We start from the raw sequence: 20,240 nt of genomic DNA on the forward strand, positions 1-20,240 counted from the left end.
AAAACTTCCAAGTTTGGCCTAGAACAAATTAAAATGTAATTGGGAGGGGGCAGCTAGGTGGCACAGTGGATAAAGCACCGACCCTGGATTCTGGAGGACCTGAGTTCAAATCTGACCTCAGACACTTGACACTTACTAGCTGTGTGACTCTGGGCAAGTCACTTAACCCTCATTACCCCTCCCCCCCCCAATTTTTTTTAATGTAATTGGGAAATGTTTAACAAAATAAATATAAGTATAATTCTGTTGTTGTTCAGTTGTTTAGTCATGTCTTACTCTTCATGATCCCGAATGGGTTTTCTTGGCAAAGATACTGTAGTAGTTTGCCATTTCCTTCTCCAGTGGCTTAATAAGGCAAACAGAGGTTAAATGATTTGCCCAGGATGACACTGAATGTCTGAGGCTGGATTTGAACTCAGGTCTTCCTGGCTCCAGGCCCAGAGCTCTATCCACTGAGCCACCTAGCTGCCTCCAAAAATACATAGATAATGTTAATTTGTGGTTTTCTATGACAATATTCAACTAACAGTCATCTGTTTTTCTTTGGGTTTGACATCATTGGTATAGGCCGTCTTGTATTGCCTAATCTGATACTGTTTAAGAATTGCCTTAGCTCAAGCCTTTCTCCTTGCTCAGTGTAGGTTTATGTTTTGGGGGTTCAACTTTAAACCACAGATTAATGTTGAGAGTTAATAAATGTTGTTTCATTCTCTTTGTGTAAGTTACAAGTTAGGGGAACTACTTCTTTAATAGCTTGTTCTATTTATATAATACTTTTGAGATGTGTCTAACTCTTGTTCAAATTTTCTAACCACCTGCTTCCAAATGATCTTTTGGCTTTTTTAGCCCTTGTTGTTTCCAGTAGGATAATGTAATCTATTCTCTGGGACATGATCTTCAGCATCTCTCATTAAATACTCGGGGTGAGGATTCATTTGGATACAGTCAGCACTACCTACCTCATCTGTCATTAACCTTTCCCAAGGCACAGAAATAACTATTTGGAAATTGGCTGTGCAAGGGACAGGTGGGAAGTTAAATTTATCTGCCTTGCTGAATTTCTGCCTCTTCAGTTCCCTGGCATGCATTTTTTCTGTGGTCGGCTTCCCGCAATGGTAGATGGCTGACTATAATCGTGCGGTCTTTCACTGGGGTAGCCAGCATAGATGTTACTGAGCATAGAGCCTCTGCAGCTGAGCATGAATCAATTACAACAGCAAAGCCTCCCCCAACCCCAACATTGATCCATAATTCTTAAGTTTCCTCTGTGTTTCACTGTTTGGGAGATAATTTTAAGTGCTAGCTGTGAATCAGGGAGGTTTGAGCACCTTCTCAAAATGTCATGGTTTTTGTTCTTTGAAGGTATTTTAGGATTATAGTACTCCCCCCCTCGTCAGATGTCAGCTGTCTCTTTCGCACAAAAGTCCATCCTGCTGAAGAATTCATCTTGTTTAATGAAATATTTAGAGTGGCCATTTCCCCGGCGTCATTACAACAGAAGACCTTAAGGGTGGATGCCTGTTCTGTCAGCACAGACCAACGGGAAGAATCCCTGGTATGTTTTTCGTCAATTTCATCACCATCATCACCACCATCGAATAGCATTTCTTCCTGCCACTTCCTGGAATGTTGCCTAGTTATACTTTGGCTGGTCATCGGGCCCCTAGAATTCTGCACTGGGCCTCAGGACTCTCCTTGGGGTGCCTTTCCTGTCCCCTCCATTGCTAATGGTCACAGTTCCTCTGACCTTAGATGCCTAGACTTTAGTATTAACTCAACGCAATGGTTAGTAGCACTCTTTTTTTTATTCTACCCTTTGACCATAGAAGGAATTTTATCTCTGTTTCTTGTAGATATATGAACATTGTGTATCTCTACAAGAAACTCTCACTCATAATGAAGTGTCAAAAGGGTAAGTAAAGTGAGATCCTAAATACTAGAAATTGCAAGCAGCTTCGTTTCTCAGTAAATTCAATCAGACCAGCCGTTCTTAACCTTTTTTGTTTCATGGACCGACTGCTTTGGTATCTGCTGAGGTCTTTGGACCACTTGACATTTATAATATTGTAATACTTTAATAAATATTTAATAAATATGATATTCATAAATGCATGCAACAAAATACACAGGATTACAAAGGAAACCAAAGGTTAATAAAAATAAAGATGTCATATTTTCTCCCCTTAAATTTGCCCATGGATCTATTGGGTATCCATGGACCCCAGGTTAAGGTTAGAGGTTCTCAGAGCTTGCTTGCCCTTATCCATCTATGTCAATGTCATTTCAGAAAGTCAATACCTAGACATATATGCACAATAGCTACATGTATAGATTTGTATGCACAATAACTAAAAGTCCCAAAAAGGCTGATTTTTTGTCTTGTTTTGTTTTGTTTTGTGAGGCAATGAGTGACTTGCCCAGGGTCTAATAATTGTCAAGTGTCTGAGGCCAGATTTAAACAAGTCCTCCTGAATCCAGGGCCAGTACTTTATCCCCTGTGCCACCTAGCTGCCCCAGCCATGAATTTTAAGAGCAGTAACTGGTGTAACACTCAACCATGAAAAATAAGAAGAAATTCTTTTTTAGATTTCCTCCCAAAAAATTGAATTGTGCAGATTAAAATGTAGGTCACTAAAAACAATCCCAAGCACAGCATGGGATAGGGTTTAGGAAGCAAACTGGTGATTTCATGAATATTGGGAACTCGCAGATGACAAACCCCTTCCTACTGGCGCTGGTTGGCATCTTCTCTGGGGCTGGATTATGGAATGGGGAAGGGCCAAGACTAATTGTATATGTTTCTTTCCTTTCTTGTTTTTTCTCATTTCTCATAGGCCGGAACGCAGATAAGCCTAGCAGATTTTCCCATTGTGGATGATTTTTTTACTTTGTGGTATAATTTGCTACCTTTCAAGCAGATTTCTTGCAGAAAAAATGAAGTAGAAAATGAAGAAATTGGGTTTCACCTGAGCCAGCCTTCCCTGGGCCCCTTAGACCTGGTGAGCCAAAGTTGGAACATGTTATTAAAATTCAGTGAAATGTAATTCATCTGTAAATAAATGTTTTCTATAAAATGCTTTCTTCTCTTCTCTTTCTCCACACCCTTTCCCCCTAACGAAGCCATTTTTGCAGCATTATATTAAGTGGTTTATAGAAAAGGAGATCAGTTATTTTTCAGCCTGATGTCTACCCATAAAATCAAATGCTGCTGCATAAATCATACTTTTTAAATGCCCATATACTATGTTTTGGCTTAATGTGCCTAAAACCAAATTAACCACTTAACCTTGCATCATTCTACCCCAAAAGCACAGACCTAAACTGAGCAAAGAGAGAGGCTTGAACTTGTGTAGGTTGGAGGTCATGTGACCCAGGGCAAGTCACTTAACCTCAGTCTGCCTCAGTTTCTTTACATGTGGGGATGATAATAGTGCCTACCTCCCAGTGCTGTTGATATTTTTATAAAGTGCTTTGCAAACTTTTAAATGCTATATACAAATTGTTATTAACTTGAACTTCTAGATATTAATTTGATGCGTTTGATTGCGGCATCAGGTTTTAGATTAGAAAATGTTTTGACAACCTGTATATGCTTTGTCCTCCCACACAGACGGCTACTAAGATGGCTACTTATTTTCCTGAAAGTTCAAAAATTCTTGTCATTAAACACCAACTCTGTGCCCAGGCACCACGCTAGGTACTAAAGATACAAATAAAATAAATGAAATCATTCCTCCTTACAAGGATCTTCCATTCTTTCTGGGGGAAATAATGGTTTCTATAAATATGTACAGAATAAATGTGAAGGGAATAGATACAAATAAATTCAGTGTAATTTAAGAGAAAGGTCATATTATATCATGCATAAGGAACAGAGAGGAGACCCATTTGGCTGAATTATGGTGAGGAAGGTGGAGTCATGATGTTCAATAAGGCTGAAAAGATGGGTTGAGATGAGATTGTGAAGGGGGCTTTAAAAGCTAAATACATGAGTTTATGTTTGATTGTAGAGGCATTAGAAAGCCACTGTGACATGATCAGATCTGCACTTAAGGAGAATTACTTTGGCAACAGCGTGGAGAATGGATTGAATTTTTTATTCAGTTGCAAGAAAATTCCGCATGATGATACAGTATTTAAAATATGTGGAATTTTTCATGAAAATATTAATTGCCTCATAAGACATTTCCCTGTGGGCATGTCATAAAGATCTCGTCCCTAATTTGGAATTTTTGAGGATTAGGACTGGGTTTAAGTTCCTGGTTGTTAAGGAGTTTATTAAACTGATAAATGGGTTGACCAGCAAATAATTAGTGAGTTACCATTGTGTGCCTAGCATTGTGGTAGCCACTGCATGGAAAATAAAACCTTCAGAAATCTTAGAGAATGATCATGCTACATACAGGATGCCCTAAAAATCAGTGTAAGTTTTAAGCCTAAAACCATACTGCTTGGTATAGGGAGTTCCCACATGCATGTGCCTTTCTCTTATAATAAATCCAGCTGCAACACGTCTCATGGACTTGTGGCATTGTTTTTGGTTAACAATACTAAGATTTTTGGGACACCCTGTATAGAATTTCCAAATTCTGTAGCATTTTCCCATACTAGCTGTGGCATTGTAGATTAACGTATAGAGAACTGCATTTGGAATCAGAGAGACCTAGGAAGTCAATCTAACCTTTCTGAGTATCAGTTTCCCAATCTATAAAAACGATTTTAAAATGGGCCTAATAGTCATATGCAACTCATGTAGCCATAGTTTTAAAAAAAAAATCAAAGGAGGTTTTATACACACACACACACACAAACACATACATATATACATATGCGTGTATGTATATGTACATATATACATGTGTGTGTGTGTGTGTGTGTGTATATGTACTTTGATATATAAGTGTGAACTGCTGTTAGTGATGATAATTACAGACTGTATTATTCTCCCCTCTACCCTTCAGGATGCTGTGTCGGCTTTGCTAGAAAGAACGTCAGCTGAGTTACAGGCTGTAGAACAAGACTTGTCACGAGAAGCAGAGGAAGAGGAAGAAGAAGGGGGGCAACAGAAAGAAGCAAGAAGTCTTGATGAATATTGGTACGGCAGTTATTTCCTTTTCCAATTTTGTTAGCTCAGGAAGCGTGTGGGCATGTGTGGGTAGGGGATGGTGTGTGGGAGGGGTAGTTCTTATGAAGGGGAGGCTATTTGGGGTTTTGTGGGTTTTTTGTGGTCAGGCAGAAGACAAATTACCAAGATAATTCTTGTTTCTAGCCTTTATACCATCTGCTGTTAGCCATAGAGCACTTCACTTTATTTTCCTTAATGAACCCTAAATGACCATTTTGAGAATTAGATCATCTTGGTTATCATCGCCAAGAATACACAAAGACCATTTCAGAAAACAGAAACTATTATTGTCTAACCCTCCTCCTTTCCCCTCCCCCATTTTCAGCGTGTGTGTGTGTGTGTGTGTGTGTGTGTGTGTGTGTGTGTGTGTGTAGATGAATAGAAGGAACCTGGGGTCACCTGATAAGTCTTCAGTTGTTTTTCAGTTATGTTTCACTCTTTTTTTTTTTTTAGTAAGGCAATTGGGGTTAAGTGACTTGCCCAGGGTCACACAGCTAGTAAGTACTTGTTAAGTATCTGAGGCCGGATTTGAACTCAGGTACTCCTGACTCCAGGGCCGGTGCTCTATCCACTGTGCCACCTAGCTTCCGCTGTTTCACTCTTTATGAAAACATTTGGGGTTTTCTTGGCAAAGATACAAAAGCGGTTTGCTATTTCCTTCTCTAGCTCATTTGACAGATGAGGGAACTGAGGCAAACAGGGTTAAGTGACTTGCCAGGATCACCCAGCTAGTGAGATCTTCCTGACTCCAGGCCCTGCACTCTATCCACTGCACCACCCAGCTGCCCTTTCTGAATATTAGCAGTCACTAAGTGATTACTTTTGGGGGGGGGGCATAGCAACTCATGGAAAAACTGCTAGTATAGAAGCGTTGTAATCTAATGTAGGTGGTACCCACAATGATAAATCACAGCCTCTTCAAGTACTTTCAGAAACATTAGCTCATAGCGCCAATCCTCATGAATTAGAGATCTCCAGTTACTGCACTTTCTTCACAGCAGAACAAACACCTTTAGAGCTTTTTTTTACTTTTCTTGAAATGTGATTTAGAAATAAGTTTTGCAAGTGGCACATAAGCATCATTGCTGGCCTCGTTGCTCATTGCATAGGTGATAACTGGAAATTGCTAGTTCAGGACCCTCTTTTTTTTTTCTCATAGGTTAGAAATGTTAGCAGAGACCTCCGATGAGCTCATGGCCAAGGAAGAAGTGGAAGCCAAACTGTCAGAGGGGAGTGACATTACAGAAGACCCCGGGCAGGACACAGCTGCGCCCAAGTCGAGTGAGGACGAGAGTGGGAAAGAGACCAGCCACACCAAAGACTCACGGAATCAGCTCTCTATTGTCTTGCCCAGCCTGGTGAATATTTTAAGATATATTTCTAAAGCAACACTACCATGTGATCTAAAACCAACAAAAATGCAAAACGTGGGTTTGTCTCTTCAGGAGTAATTCCTGACTTCATGAGTCAAAATCTAATCATGAAATGCATTGATGATGTATGAGTGTAGTGTAAGATGCACTGTATGGGCTCTAAAATTTATAAATTGGTTCAAAAGACTAATTATCAGATCATATTTGATATATGAAAGCTAAGCATAGGAGTAATTAAAAGAAATCAGACTGCCCATTTTTTATAAATGCATTTATTTACAAAAGTTCCCCTGAACATCCATTAAATTTTTCCCCTAAATTCTGTGGGGCACACATATAGAATAAATGTGGCAGTTAAGGTGTAAACAGAAAATGAACATTTGAAACCCACTGAGGGAGTTGACTTTTCCTATTGATTCTCTGATTAGCTAATGGATCAACGTAGGCTCAGCAATACCTTAAGAGGGAGAATGAGAGCACTAGTGAGAGCCGCATCCCAAAAGGGAGAGGTAATCTGAAGATTCAGGCTTTGCTTTCCTACTTTGATGGATCTTGTTTCAATTTGACTTTCCTGTCCAGAAAGTCCAAGGGAAAATTAAATTGTCAAAAAATTGGGGTTTGTTTTGTTTTGGTTTTTTGTATTTTCTCTGTTTAATCATAATATTTTAACATCTGTTTTCTGGTTAGCATTATATTAGTTTTAATTCTTTTGGTGGCTGTTACCCCCAAAATGACATTAAGTTTTAATTTTAAAAATCTTCCCTGAAAGGCTTTTTTAATGTGTGTAATTTACCTACTAAAATTTCACCTTTTTTAAAAATGTAAAGTATTTGAAGCAGTGTTGCAATTTTAGTTATAAATACTTAACCAGTCACATGGACAGTATGTGTCAAAACCAGGATTTGAACCCAAGTCCTCCTGATTCCGAGGCTGGCTCACTATCCACCGTGCTGTATTTCCCCTGTTATTTAAAAAAAAAAACCAAGAACAGCTTATCATGGAAGTGTTTTTCTCTGATCCCACGACTAGGCACCCTGACCAGTAGTATAAAGACACAGTAGTCTTTGTGTTTCTTTGGTCTATTACATGTAACTTTGTGTATGTGTTTATGCAAATGGAGAGAGACAGAAACAGAGAGACTTGTAACAACTTGATGATTTATTATGTCTGATATACAAGATACTTCATATCTGAATTCAGTATTTAAAACAAATAAGAAATTGTTCCTTTCCCCTGTCAGATTGATAAAGAGACAAATACCGAGGAAGCATTTCCTGAAAATGTGGCTGTCCGACCCAAGGACCGTTCCAACTTGAGCTCTCGGCAGCATCCCTTCGTCAGAAACAGCATGATTGTGCGCTCCCAAACCTTTTCTCCAGGAGAGCGGAACCATTACATCTGTAGGGTAAGATGAAAAGCCAGGGTAATGAGTTGCTATTAACTGGAATTTCAGTAAGTAGCCATAAAGAATAAAAAAGGTCATGTACTCTGAAATTCCAAATTTGGGATATAAGTAATACCTAGAAATGTTTTTTTTTAAGGATTTAAAATGATTTTACTGTATCTGCTTAACTTTTTTCAAAGTAGATATCTTAGAGATTAATTGCTGCTTACTATTCCCAATGATTTGCTAGGCAGGTTTTGGGTTTTTTTGGTTTTTGGTTTTTGCGAAGCAGTGAGGGTTAAGTGACTTGCCCAGGGTCACACAGCTAGTAAGTGTCAAGTGTCTAAGGCCAGATTTGAACTCAAGTCCTCCTGAATCCAGGGCTGGTGCTTTATCCATTGTGCCACCTATCTACCCTGACAGTTATTATTAATAAAAAGGTTTTATGGGTTGAATGGGCAGACTATTTCGGATTCAGATTGGGATTTAGGAATTTATAGGACCATATGTGTAGAGCTAATAGGAGACCTTGGAAGCCATAAGGCACAACAATCCACTTAAAATGTGTATGTATATAAATTTAAGAAATATATATTTTAGAAAATATGCAATATTTCACATACACAAATATATTTGATACATTTAATAAAACCTAAGAACTTTATATTATATGTTGTTAAGGGCTAAAATTCTAGCCCTAAAATATCTAATGAGTGGTCGCCAATAAATTATAAGCTTTAGTAAGAGTTAGACTTTTAAGCATTTATTAAGGAGAATAAGAATTTGGTAAAGAGAGAAGAAAAGGCCTAGATTCCTATCTATTAAAGGGAGAGCACATTTCTCGCTCCCTTCTTCCTCCCACAAGCAAACGTCACTTCCTGACGCCAAAGAAAAGACTCCTGGTCTTGCCCTCAAAGACTTTCACTTCATGGCGAAGCTTTTCTATAGTAAGTCTCCAGTAGGTGGTGTCATTCCAATCATTACAGTCCCCCACTTTGTTTCCTCAAGAAACGGGGCGTTTCCTTGATGAAACAGTCAAAAATAACAGAATATAATAGCCTATGCTAACTAACAATATGTTAATAACAATATAGAAAAGGAAGAGAGGAAAGTTTTGTCCAGAGGGGCAGTCCCTCATGAACCGAGCTTTGACATAGGTCTTGCAAAGGGAGGGCCTCTGCAGAGAGTACATGTTATAGATGGCGTATATTATAACAGAAACAGAAAACAAAATCAACAGAACAAAACTATTCATATAAAGTCTCTGAGTTCTCTTGTCTTCTTGGGGTGGTAAGATGTCATCAGGAGGAAACTGGACTCTGGTCTGGAAAACTGGGCTCTGGACTCTGGTCTGGAAAACTGGATTCTGGACTCTGGTCTGGAATACTCCTAGAATAAACATTGTATTATTAAATCAAAACCATCTTGCAGTGTTTCAAAATTACATAGATGAATGAATAGAAGAAAATACACCTAAAAGAATAAAAGACAATGAAATTCAAACTAAGGAAATCTAAATGAATATGAACTTAATATTAATAAGAGTATTATAAAATATAAACTTGATCACATGACTATAAAAAGCTTTTACAAATATTCTCTTTTTAAAAAAAAAGACTAAGTATAACAGTCCTTTCATAATACACATGCTTTAGAAGGTTACTAATTAAAGACAAAAGCAGATTAGCAAAATTATGAACAAAACAAGCATATCTGGAACTTAAAGGGCTTTCTAAGGTTGAGTCAGAAGCACAGCCAGGCTGGGGAAAGGCTGGGGAAAGGCTGAGCCTGAAGCTGCAAATGCAGGTAGAGAAAGCTGTACATTCGCATTAGATCTCTGGGCTTCCTGGGCAGGGGAATCATGGGACTTGGACAAGGGAAGGGTAGAAGGTGGGGTCTGGAGAGGAGGGGAGGGACCAGGGCCAATTTGAATCAGACTTGATTTTGAACTCAGGCCTGGATTTCTCTTCCCCCACTTTGCCTCCAGGTGCTAGGGGATTAAAAGCTTCTAGAGGGTGGGTCGTTGCCTCCAGGCATGCAAAATTAGAGCAACAATTAGTGTTAGAACTTGGAAAAGCTGAAGAAAAGCATGGCTGGGAGAGGGGGAGCACCCTTGTGTGAGCACCTTGCTGGCTCTTCTAACAAAAATAAAAAATCCACATAAACAAAGCATTAACATGACCTTATCCCCCATTTGTCTGGTTAAACAGACTAAACTCAAAAATAGGGTAATTAGGGAGTTTAAAAGGTCCATTTGAAAAAATTTAAAGGGAAAACACCCGGCAATTCAGCAGTACTTCGGATTTAAAGGGACAGGGTAGGGGAAATTTCTTACCCAGCCGGAAGATCAGAAGACTGAGGTTCAGCTTTCCTCTTCATTGTCAGCCATCTGTTAAGGGCTAAAATTCTAGCTAGTCTGTCTAAAAGATCTAATGAGTGGTCGCCAATAAATTATAAGCTTTAGCAAGAGTTAGACTTTTAAGCATTTAATTAAGGAGAATAAGAATTTGGTAAAGAGAGAGAGAAAGGCCTAGATTCCTATCTATTAAAGGGAGAGCACATTGCTCTCTCCCTTCTCCACTGGAGTCCTCAGGAAAAAGCCCTCAGTCAGAGCGCCCGGCTCCCCGCTTCTTCCTCCCACAAGCAAACGTCACTTCCTGACGCCAAAGAAAAGACTCCTGGTCTTGCCCTCAAAGACCTTCACTTCATGGTGAAGCTTTTCTATAGTAAGTCTCCAGTAGGTGGCATCATTCCAATCATTCCAATGTAAATGTATTAAAATATGTTAGCACAAAATATTAAAAGAATATATTTTGTTTCCTTGCTTGTTTATTATAGATGAAAAGACAGGCACATAAAAATTAAGTGACTTACCCAGGGTAATAATAATAAATAATAATAATAAAATATAATGAATAATATATACTATATAAATAATAAATAATAAAAAATAATAATAATAAACAGCTAATAAGGGTCTAAATCAGGTCTTTCATACCTCAAGTCCTATGTCTAGTCTGCTGTCATGCTGCCTCTCAGTGAAGTACAAGATATACACTTCTGTTGACATGTAACCAGTGTAGAATTGGCCTGTACTATTAAGAATACTTCAGACCCTGTTAGTCCTACTGAAATAAAAATTCTGCTGAAGGCTAAAGATGAAAAAAAGATCCTTTACCTCTTCTGGAATTAGTTACACTCTACAGAGATGCAGATGAGGGGTGGTGTTCTGGAAGGTCTAGCACCTCTGGTAGTAGCCCTTTTCAGGGCTGTTCATCCATCTTTGGTGTCCAGCTGTCACCCAGCTCTCACCTGTGGCTCTAAGAGCCTATGGAATGCACCACAATGGCCACACCTTGGTAAACCATCTGGGCACATGGGCTAACCCAGGTTGAAGATGGCCTCGTACCTGTCGGTGAATTAGGGAAGTATCCAGTCTAAGTGTGTGAAGACATCTCCCAGCAGAATGGACAGATGAGAACAATTTGTTCCAGTGGTCATGAAGGTGGCTGAAGTAGGCACCATGGATTGCTTAGAGCTTGGTTAGATGTGGAAGACACCATTTTCATCCACAGCCATCAACAGTCGTTCTGATTTTGTCTTGTACCAGACTTCCATGACTCTGGAAGAGAGAGTGAGGCTGATGACTTTGTGCAACTCTGCCTCACTTACATCTAGTTCACACATGAGTCAAGACATCACTTTGTGCCGTCATTGGTCCCCTTTGAAAATGAAGGACAAACAATAATAATCTTGTAAAGTCCATTCCAGCTCTCAGTAAGGGTGATGGGGTAAAAAATACAGTTGTAAGAAAAGTTCTTACTTGCTTCTGGCAGATTTTCTCATAGCACATGAGCTACGTTTGATTCTACATGTGTGTGTGCACACACACGTATGTGTATGAAACTGGACAGTGTGGTTACTTTTCCCTCTCCATATTGTGTCTTTCCCAGTTAAACCGAAGTGACAGTGACAGCTCTACATTGGCTAGAAAATCCCTCTTTGTGAGAAATGCAACAGAACGCCGCAGCTTAAGGGTCAAGAGGGTATGTATCACTTTATCTTCCCTCCCTTCCTTTCTTTTCAGGCAAGCCAGAATGAGTTCATGATTTATGACAGAAATGCTGAAGATGTAATACTACCATTCTCTTAGACAGCACCCCACAGCCACCCAGAGCTTTGAATGTAATGTCAGTTGTAGAAACGTCTATGGGAGAGTATACAAGTAACCATGTCCATGTCAGTTCTAGCAATTCAGAATTTATGGTTATTGAGTCTAAGTGTGAGCTAAAATTTATATCCATACCATCCTTATAGAAACAATCTGATGTGTAAACTAATTAATAAATATATGTTGAAGACCTGCTAAGTACCCAACAATCTGCTAGGGACCTAGGGGATTATTGGGGGGAACTAAAATCCAGAACATGTCCCCTAGGGACTTAACTGTATAATATGGGGAAACAAGACTAAAGTCTAATAAATAATAGAAGATTAAAACGTCAAGATATTGTCAAGTACTACACAGTACATTTTAAGTACTTTAAGAGCAACTGTTTAGAACAAAAAATTGGAAGCAGTGGGATTGACAATGAATCAGGAAATAGCTAAACCAATTATGATATTAAGTATGTCACATATTGTGCTGTAAGAAATGACAAGCTTACGTATAACTTATATTGAATTGCTTGAGTTCTTGGGGGTGGGAAGGGAGGGAGGAAGAGAAATTGGAACACAAAGTTTTAAAAAATTGATGTCAAAATTTGTTTATACATATATTTTGGAAAATAAAATTCTAAACAAAAAAAAGTAAAAGAAAAACAAAAAAAAAGAAATGACAAGCTTTAATTTGGAGAAGCAGGGGAAGATATGTATGAACTAATGTAGAATGAAGTAAGCAAAATCAGGAAAACAGTGTAAACAAGGAAGACAGTAAAAAAACAACAACAACAACAAAAACCCACAAAGGTAGTTGAACCCCCATTAATTGTAATGACCAGTCTTGGTCACAGAGAATATATTATGAAACACTTCCCTTCTCCTAGGAAAAAGGTAGGAAGATTAAGGATGCAGGATATTGCATCTACTCTCAGATGTGGTTATTGTGCTTACTGATATTGCTTAACTCTTTTCCTTTTCTTAAAATTAAAAAAAAATTTTCTTTTGTTCTTCACTATTATTATTTGGGGGGGGGGGGTGGTAAGGCAATTGGAGTTAAGTGACTTGCTCAGGGTCACACAGCTAGTAAGTGTTAGGTGTCTGAGGCCGGATTTGAACTCAGGTCCTTCTGATTCCAGGGCTGGTGCTCTATCCACTGCACCACCTAGCTGCCCCTCTTCACTATTATTTTTACTGATTCTTTGTCCCCCTAGCCTCCAATAGAACCCTCCTTTCTAAGAAATAACTGTGTTAATTGGTGGGGTTGGGTTTTTTTTTTGGTATATTATAAAAGAATATGGGGACAAGCAATATATTGCCTTTTCCCCCTTCAACACTTCAATTGATTATTTTTTATTTTGAGCATTCTTTTTGTATGGGGGGGGGCAATTGGGGGTAAGTGACTTGCCCAGGGTCACATAGCTAGTATGTGTCAAGTGTCTGAGGCCGGATTTCAACTCAGGTCCTCCTGACTCCAAGGCTGGTGCTCTATCCATTGTGCCACCTAGCTGCCCCTGCATTCTTTTCTTTTTAAATTTTGAATTCCAAATTTTCTCCCTACCTCCCATTTACCCCACCAACCACTGAGAAGGAAAAGCAATAAGATATCAGTTACACATGTGAAATCATACAAAATATATTTCCATGTTAGCCATATTTTTTAATTTTTTTAGTGAGGCAATTGGGGTTAAGTGACTTGGCCAGGGTCACACGGCTAGTAAGTGTTAAGTGTCTGAGGCCGGAGGATTTGAACTCAGGTACTCCTGACTCCAAGGCCAGTGCTCTATCCACTGCGCCACTTAGCCGCCCCTAGCCATATTTTTTAAAAGGCAAGTAAAATAAAAAGAAAATTATATTCAATTTGCTCTTAGAGTCTATCACTTCTCTCTCTGAAGATAAATAGCATTTTTTCATTATGAGTCCATTGGAATTGTCTTGGATCATTGTATTGATCAGAGTAGCCGGGTCTTTCACAGTTGATCATCATCACAAGATTGCTGTTACTGGACACACTGATTTCCCAGTTCTTCTCACATCGCTTTACATCAGTTCATATAGGTCTTGCCATCTTTTTCTGAAACCACCTCCCTTGTCATTTCTTATAGCACAATAGTACTCCATCACAATCATATGCTACAACTTATTCAGCCATTCCCCAATTGATGGATATCCTGTCAGTTTCCAATTCTTTGTCACCAGAAAAGAGCTGCTATAAATATTTTTGTACATGTGGGTCCTTTTCCTTTTTTTTATGATCTCTTTGGGATATAGACTCAGTAGTGTTATTGTTGGATCAAAGGGTATACACAGTTTTATAATCCTTTGGGCATAGTTCTAAATTGCTCTGCAGAATGGTTGGACCAGGGGGCAGCTAGGTGGCGCAGTGGATAGAGCACCGGCCCTGGATTCAGGAGGACCTGAGTTCAAATCCGGCCTCAGACACTTAACAATTACTAGCTGTGTGACCCTGGGCAAGTCACTTAACCCCAATTGCCTCACCAAAAAAAAAAAAAAAACCCAGAATGGTTGGACCAGTTCACTACACCACCAACAGTTCATTAATGTACCTATTCTTCCCTCATCCCCTCAAGCATTTGTCATTTCTGATAGGTGTGAAGAAATGCCTCAGAATTGTTTTAATTGGCCTTTCTCTAAGTGATGAGAATAAGAATTTTTTCATATGACTATAGATAGCTTCATATCCTTTGACCATTTATCAATTAGGGGATGGCTCTTATTTTTATAAATATGACTCAGTTCATATTTGAGAAACGAGGCCTTTATCAGAGAAACTTGCTGTAAAATTTTTTATATTACTTCATTGTCTGTGGTATCTTTTAGCAAAATGTACATTCCTTGATTTTCTCTTTTAATTACGTCTATTTTTACTTTTGTGTTGTCTGAGATCATGATTGCTGTCCCTGCCTTTTTGACTTCAGATGGAGCATGTTGGATTCTGCTCCAGTCCTTTATTTTAACTCTGCTGTATGTCTTTCTGTTTCAGTATGTCGCATGTAAATAACATATTGTTGGATTCTGGTTTCTGATCCATTCTGCTATCTACTTCTGCTTTTTGAGTGAGCTCATCTCATTCACATTTACAGTTATGATTGCTAACTTTGTATTTTCCCACGTCCTTTTTTCTTTCTTTCTCTCTCTTTTTATCCTGTTCCTCCTCAAGAATTTATTTTGCTTCTAACCAGTGCCTCCTTTCATTTGTCTTCCCTTTTATTATTTCTTCCCCCTTTTGTATTATTCCCTTCCCCTCCTGTTTCCCTATTGGGTAAGTTACATTTCTAAATACAACTGAGTGTGTGTGTGTACATATGTACCTACACATATATACATATATATCCTTCCCTCTTTGAACCATTTCCATTGAGAGTGAGGTTCAAGCATTACCTGCCACCTCCCTCCCCGCCATTTTCCCTTTCACTACAGAAGTTCTTCCTTGTGTGTTTCTTTTATGTGAAAAAATTTGCCCCAATTTCACCTCTCCCTCCATTCCCTTAGGGCATCCCTCTTTCTCAACCCCTTCTTTTTTTTTTTTTGAGATCATTCCAACATAATCAACTCACATCCATGCCCTCTGTCTGTGTAAACTCCCTTTTAACTGCCCTAATAATGATGAAGTTCTTAGGAATTCTATATATCATCTTCCCATATAAGAATGTAAACAGTTTAACTTTGTGGAGTCCCTTATGATTGCTCTTTCATGTTTACTTTTTTATGCTTCTCTTGAGTCTTGTGTTTGAATGTCAAATTTTTCTAATCAATTCTGGTCTTTTCATCAGGAATGATTAAAAGTACTCTATTTCATTCAATATTTATTTTTTCCCCCTTGAAAGATTATACTCAGTTTTGCTGAGAAGGTTATTCTTGGTTTGAATCCGAGCTCCAATTGCCTTCCAAACCCTCTTCTCCTTTAACATGAAAGTCACTAAATCTTGTGTGATTCACAATATTTTAATAGTTTCTTTCTAGTTCCTTGAAGTATTTTCTCTTTGACCTGGGAATTCTGGATTTTGGCTATAATCTTCCAGAGAGTTTTCATTTTGGAAGCTCTTGAAAGAGCTGATCAATGGATTCTTTCAGTTTCTGTTTTATCCTCTGGATATAAGAGCCATTTTCCTTGAAATGTGTCTGTTTCTTATTGAGGGAAAAAAAGTGACATTTCATGTATGTTATACCATTTCCCCACTTATAGTTTTTTCCTCCCCTTATGACCACCCAGACTGTTTGCCCACCCGTCCGTAGAAGATCGGCACGAGAACACCCCCCACGCACATCTCTTGACTTAGAGCTGGACCTTCAGGCTTCTTTGACCCGACAGAGTCGCCTGAATGATGAACTGCAGGTCCTACGAGACCTGCGGCAGAAGCTGGAGGACATGAAAGCCCAGGGAGAGATGGCTCTTTCTGCTGATGTGTTCGAGGATGAGAGGTTTCAGAAGCTCTTGAAACAAGCTGAAAAACAGGTACCAGCGACAATAGCTTCCTTTCTCTGCATTTCACTTCTAAAGGGCTTGGACAGCATTGTGTCTAACCTGTTTCATGGTACAGGAGGTTGCCACCTTAAAAATTGAGTCTTTAAAAAAAAAAATAGTATCTTCCAAAGGCCTCTTTTTGTATGTTAAAATTTCTGTACGCATAGGAACAATGAAGGAGATCTGCTTTACAAACATGTAAAGATGTGGGTTGGACAACAGTTTTTCTGAAGGTTTAGGAGATCCATTCATTTATTCATTCATTCCTCCCTTCCATCTGCCTCTTTTTGTTAAAAACAAACAAACAAACCAACAAAACTTCCAGTTCCTCCTTTATCCATTGAGAAGGCAAGCAATATAATATCAATGTGAAATCATGGAAAATATATTTCTATACTAACCATGTTGCCCCCCCCCCCAAAAAAAAAGCCATCTGCCTCCAGAGAAAGAACTGATACTGTCTGAATACAGACAGAAGCATGCTATTTTTCACTTTATTTCCTTCCTTCTTTCCTTCCTTCCTTCCTGTTTTCTTGTACAACATGACTAATATGGAAATGTTTTACATGATTGCACATGTATAACCTATATTGGATTGCTTACTGTCTCAGGGAGCAGAGACAGGAGGGAGAGACAGTATTTGGAACTCAAAACTTTAAAAAAAAACAAACCAATGTTAAAAAATTGTTGGGGGGGGGGTGCAGCTAGGTGGCACAGTGGATAGAGCACTGGCCCTGGAGTCAGGAGGACCTGAGTTCAAATCCGGCCTCAGACACTTAACACTTACTAGTTGTGTGACCTTGGGCAAGTCACTTAATCCAAATTGCCTCACCAAAAAAAAAAAAAATTGTTGGGGAAGGGGATAAAATATTAGAAAAAAAGAATAATAAAGAAAATGAAAAAATTATACTTCAATCAGCATTCTGAGTTCACTCCGAGTTTCTCTCTGAAGGTGGATAGCATTTTTTCATCATGAGCCCTCTGGAATTGTCTTGGATCATTGTGTTGATCAGAATAAGGGGGTTTCAGTGTTTTAGTGGGCTGCAAGCGCAATAGGAGTCAACAGTATAATATGACAACCCCCCCCCAAAAAAAAAAAAAGCTAATGCAATATTGTGCTACATTAAGAGAGGTATGACTGCCAGAATTAAGAATGTTCTGGTCAGGCAGCTAGGTGGCACAGTGGATAGAGCACCGGCCCTAGATTCAGAAGGACCTGAGTTCAAATGTGGCCTCAGACACTTGACACTTACTAGCTGTGTGACCTTGGGCAAGTCACTTAATCCTCATTGCCCTGCAAAAAAACAAACAAAAAAAGAATGTTCTGGTCCTTTTTACCTCTGCTCTGAGCAGACCACATCTGAAGCTTTGTCTCCAGTCCTGACTATCCCATTTTCGGAAGGATGCTGATTCCTAATAAACAGGAAAGCAGCCAGAGCAGGAGAACCAGAATAGCAGGTGACACAAGTCCTTGCCATTAGTGTACCTGCGGCTGTTTAGTCTGAAGAAGAGACAACACAGGAGGCAAGGATCAAGATAGTTGTCTTCAAGCTCTCTTGAAGAACTTTACCATAAGAAGGGATTGGACTTACTCTTTTTGACCCAGAGGGCAGAACCAGGAGTAGCAAAGTAGCAAAGAGGCAAATTTAGCGTTATCCAAAAATGAAATGAATGAGCTACCTTGAGAGGTAATGGTTTCCCCCTCCCTCCCTGGAGGTCTTCACACAAAGGCTGGCAGGCGGTCCATGGGTGTGGATTCATTTTGGGCTAAGGTTTGCGCCACATGGCTGCCCAGGGTCTAACGTGGGAAAATCTTTCTGTGATTCTCTAATTCTGTGATTCCCAAGCTAGCTCTCAAAAACCTATTTTGCCCATAATAGAAGAAAAACAGGAGAGCATCCTCTTCCCTTCCAGCAACAATTGCTACCTGGTGGGATGGGAATATGGCCCCGTAAACACACATACCCTCTGAAGCTGGACCCATCGCTGGCTGCCTTCAAAGAGGTGAACAAAGTGGCTTCAGGCATTTTTTTCCCTTTTTTTCTTTTTTTTGGAGCTAGCCATTCATAGGTGTAAGATACTCAGTTTTTTTTTTTTAATTTGGTGGGGTTTTTTCCAATTACAGGTAAAAATAATTTTTAACATTTGTTTTGAAAATTTTGAGTTCCAAATCCCCCCCCCTTATTGAGAAGGCATGCAATTTGATATAGGTTGCACATGTGTAGTCATGCAAAAATATTTCCATATTTCTTTTTTTAAAAGGGAATGCCTATAAATGTTGTCTTGCATTTCTGTACAGCTGAGCACCGGTTGAAGAACATATACAGTCGCCTCTTAGTTGCTCTCCCTTCCTCCTGCCAGTCCTTTCTCCAACCCCTACAGCTGCTAAAATAATACTGCCACCATGCATGTTTGTGTGGCTTCCTGCTCAGAAGTAATCCAAGGTTCCTTTTTGCTTATAGGATGCCAGGCAAATGTTTTGTTCTGGTATTTCAAGGATCCCACAGTCTGGCTTCACCCTGTCTTTGCTGTCTTATTCCACATTTATTATTCTTTATGTGCCCTACCGTAAAGCCAGACTGGATCACCTAATGGTTCCCCAACCTCTTCTGGCCATTTTCCACCATTGCGTTTATTCTCTGACCCTGGAATTCACTCTCTTCATGCCTGCCTGGTGGTAAAGGCTTCCCCTCTAACAATCTCTCTTCTGACTCTTCAAGGTAAAAGGGTTTCCCTCTGCTCTCATTCCTTTCTCATTCTTGCATCTCTTCTTTACCCTCAATCACACACCTACAAGTTGGGTTTTTGAACAATTATCATTTATACACGGGTAAATGTTCATGGCATTGATCACAATCGTCTCTCTTTTGTACTTAAGGCAGACAAAACTCACAGTACTGCCTTTTCTCACTATGTAAAACATAAAAAGATAAAATAAGTTTTTATGTTTAGTGTAATATTATTTATGTAAATGTGAGGAAAACAAATCATGAGGAACTAAAGCATCACATTTGCCTCTAGTCCTAGGGAAATACAGTAAAGGTAACCACACTGTCACCCACATTGTTCTTAGTATTACTGATAATGTTCAATGAATTTGGAAGAGAGAGTGAGGCTAAGGACTTTGTGTACTCACTTAAATCCACTTCATACACAAGTCAGCAATCATCCTGGGACATCATTGGTCCTCTTCGAAAATGAAGAATGAACAACAATGGAAATGTTAAAGTGCTTAGGGCAGCGGTGCCCAAAGGATAAGTGAGCCCTGCACTTTGTAAGTTCACTTTGATAGTTGAATGGGGAATGGACTAGAGCAGAGAGAGACTTGAGGCAGGGACATAAAAGATATTTCAGGGGCAGCTAGGTGGCACAGTGGATAAAGCACCTGCCCTAGATTCAGGAGGATCTGAGTTCAAATCCAGCCTCAGACACTTGACACTTACTAGCTGTGTGACCCTGGGCAAGTCATTTAACCCTCATTGCCCTGCAGCAAAAAAAAAAAAAAATCTCACAAATGTTTATTGGATTGAGCGATTCCATCGCGATGTATATCTTGGTTAGGAACAACCCAAGTTGAAGAGTGAGCAGGGTCCAGATTTGAAGAGTGGGAGGAGATCAGGCTGGATCCCGTTTGGAAAAGGGGCAGCTTTTTCATTCATTCTAGCTTGATGCTAGAAAAGCCCATCTCTCCGGTGCCTGCGTTGTCATTCACAT

The 20,240-nt window shown here is 39.3% G+C and overlaps 1 protein-coding gene across 1 annotated transcript in view; it reads left to right on the forward strand.

The window, feature by feature from the left end:
* The window catches only part of WWC2 (WW and C2 domain containing 2), a 260,377-nt gene that overhangs the window by 216,268 nt on the left and 23,869 nt on the right, over nucleotides 1–20,240 (forward strand). Inside the window, exons 15-21 of the mRNA XM_043971594.1 lie at nucleotides 1,363–1,555; nucleotides 2,835–2,999; nucleotides 4,962–5,095; nucleotides 6,285–6,483; nucleotides 7,739–7,903; nucleotides 11,836–11,928; nucleotides 16,275–16,517. Coding sequence (XP_043827529.1) covers nucleotides 1,363–1,555; nucleotides 2,835–2,999; nucleotides 4,962–5,095; nucleotides 6,285–6,483; nucleotides 7,739–7,903; nucleotides 11,836–11,928; nucleotides 16,275–16,517 — 1,192 coding nt within the window. The remainder of the gene's footprint in view (nucleotides 1–1,362; nucleotides 1,556–2,834; nucleotides 3,000–4,961; nucleotides 5,096–6,284; nucleotides 6,484–7,738; nucleotides 7,904–11,835; nucleotides 11,929–16,274; nucleotides 16,518–20,240) is intronic.

The sequence above is a fragment of the Dromiciops gliroides genome, chromosome 6 (assembly GCF_019393635.1).
Source record: "Dromiciops gliroides isolate mDroGli1 chromosome 6, mDroGli1.pri, whole genome shotgun sequence".
Lineage (NCBI taxonomy): Eukaryota > Metazoa > Chordata > Mammalia > Microbiotheria > Microbiotheriidae > Dromiciops > Dromiciops gliroides.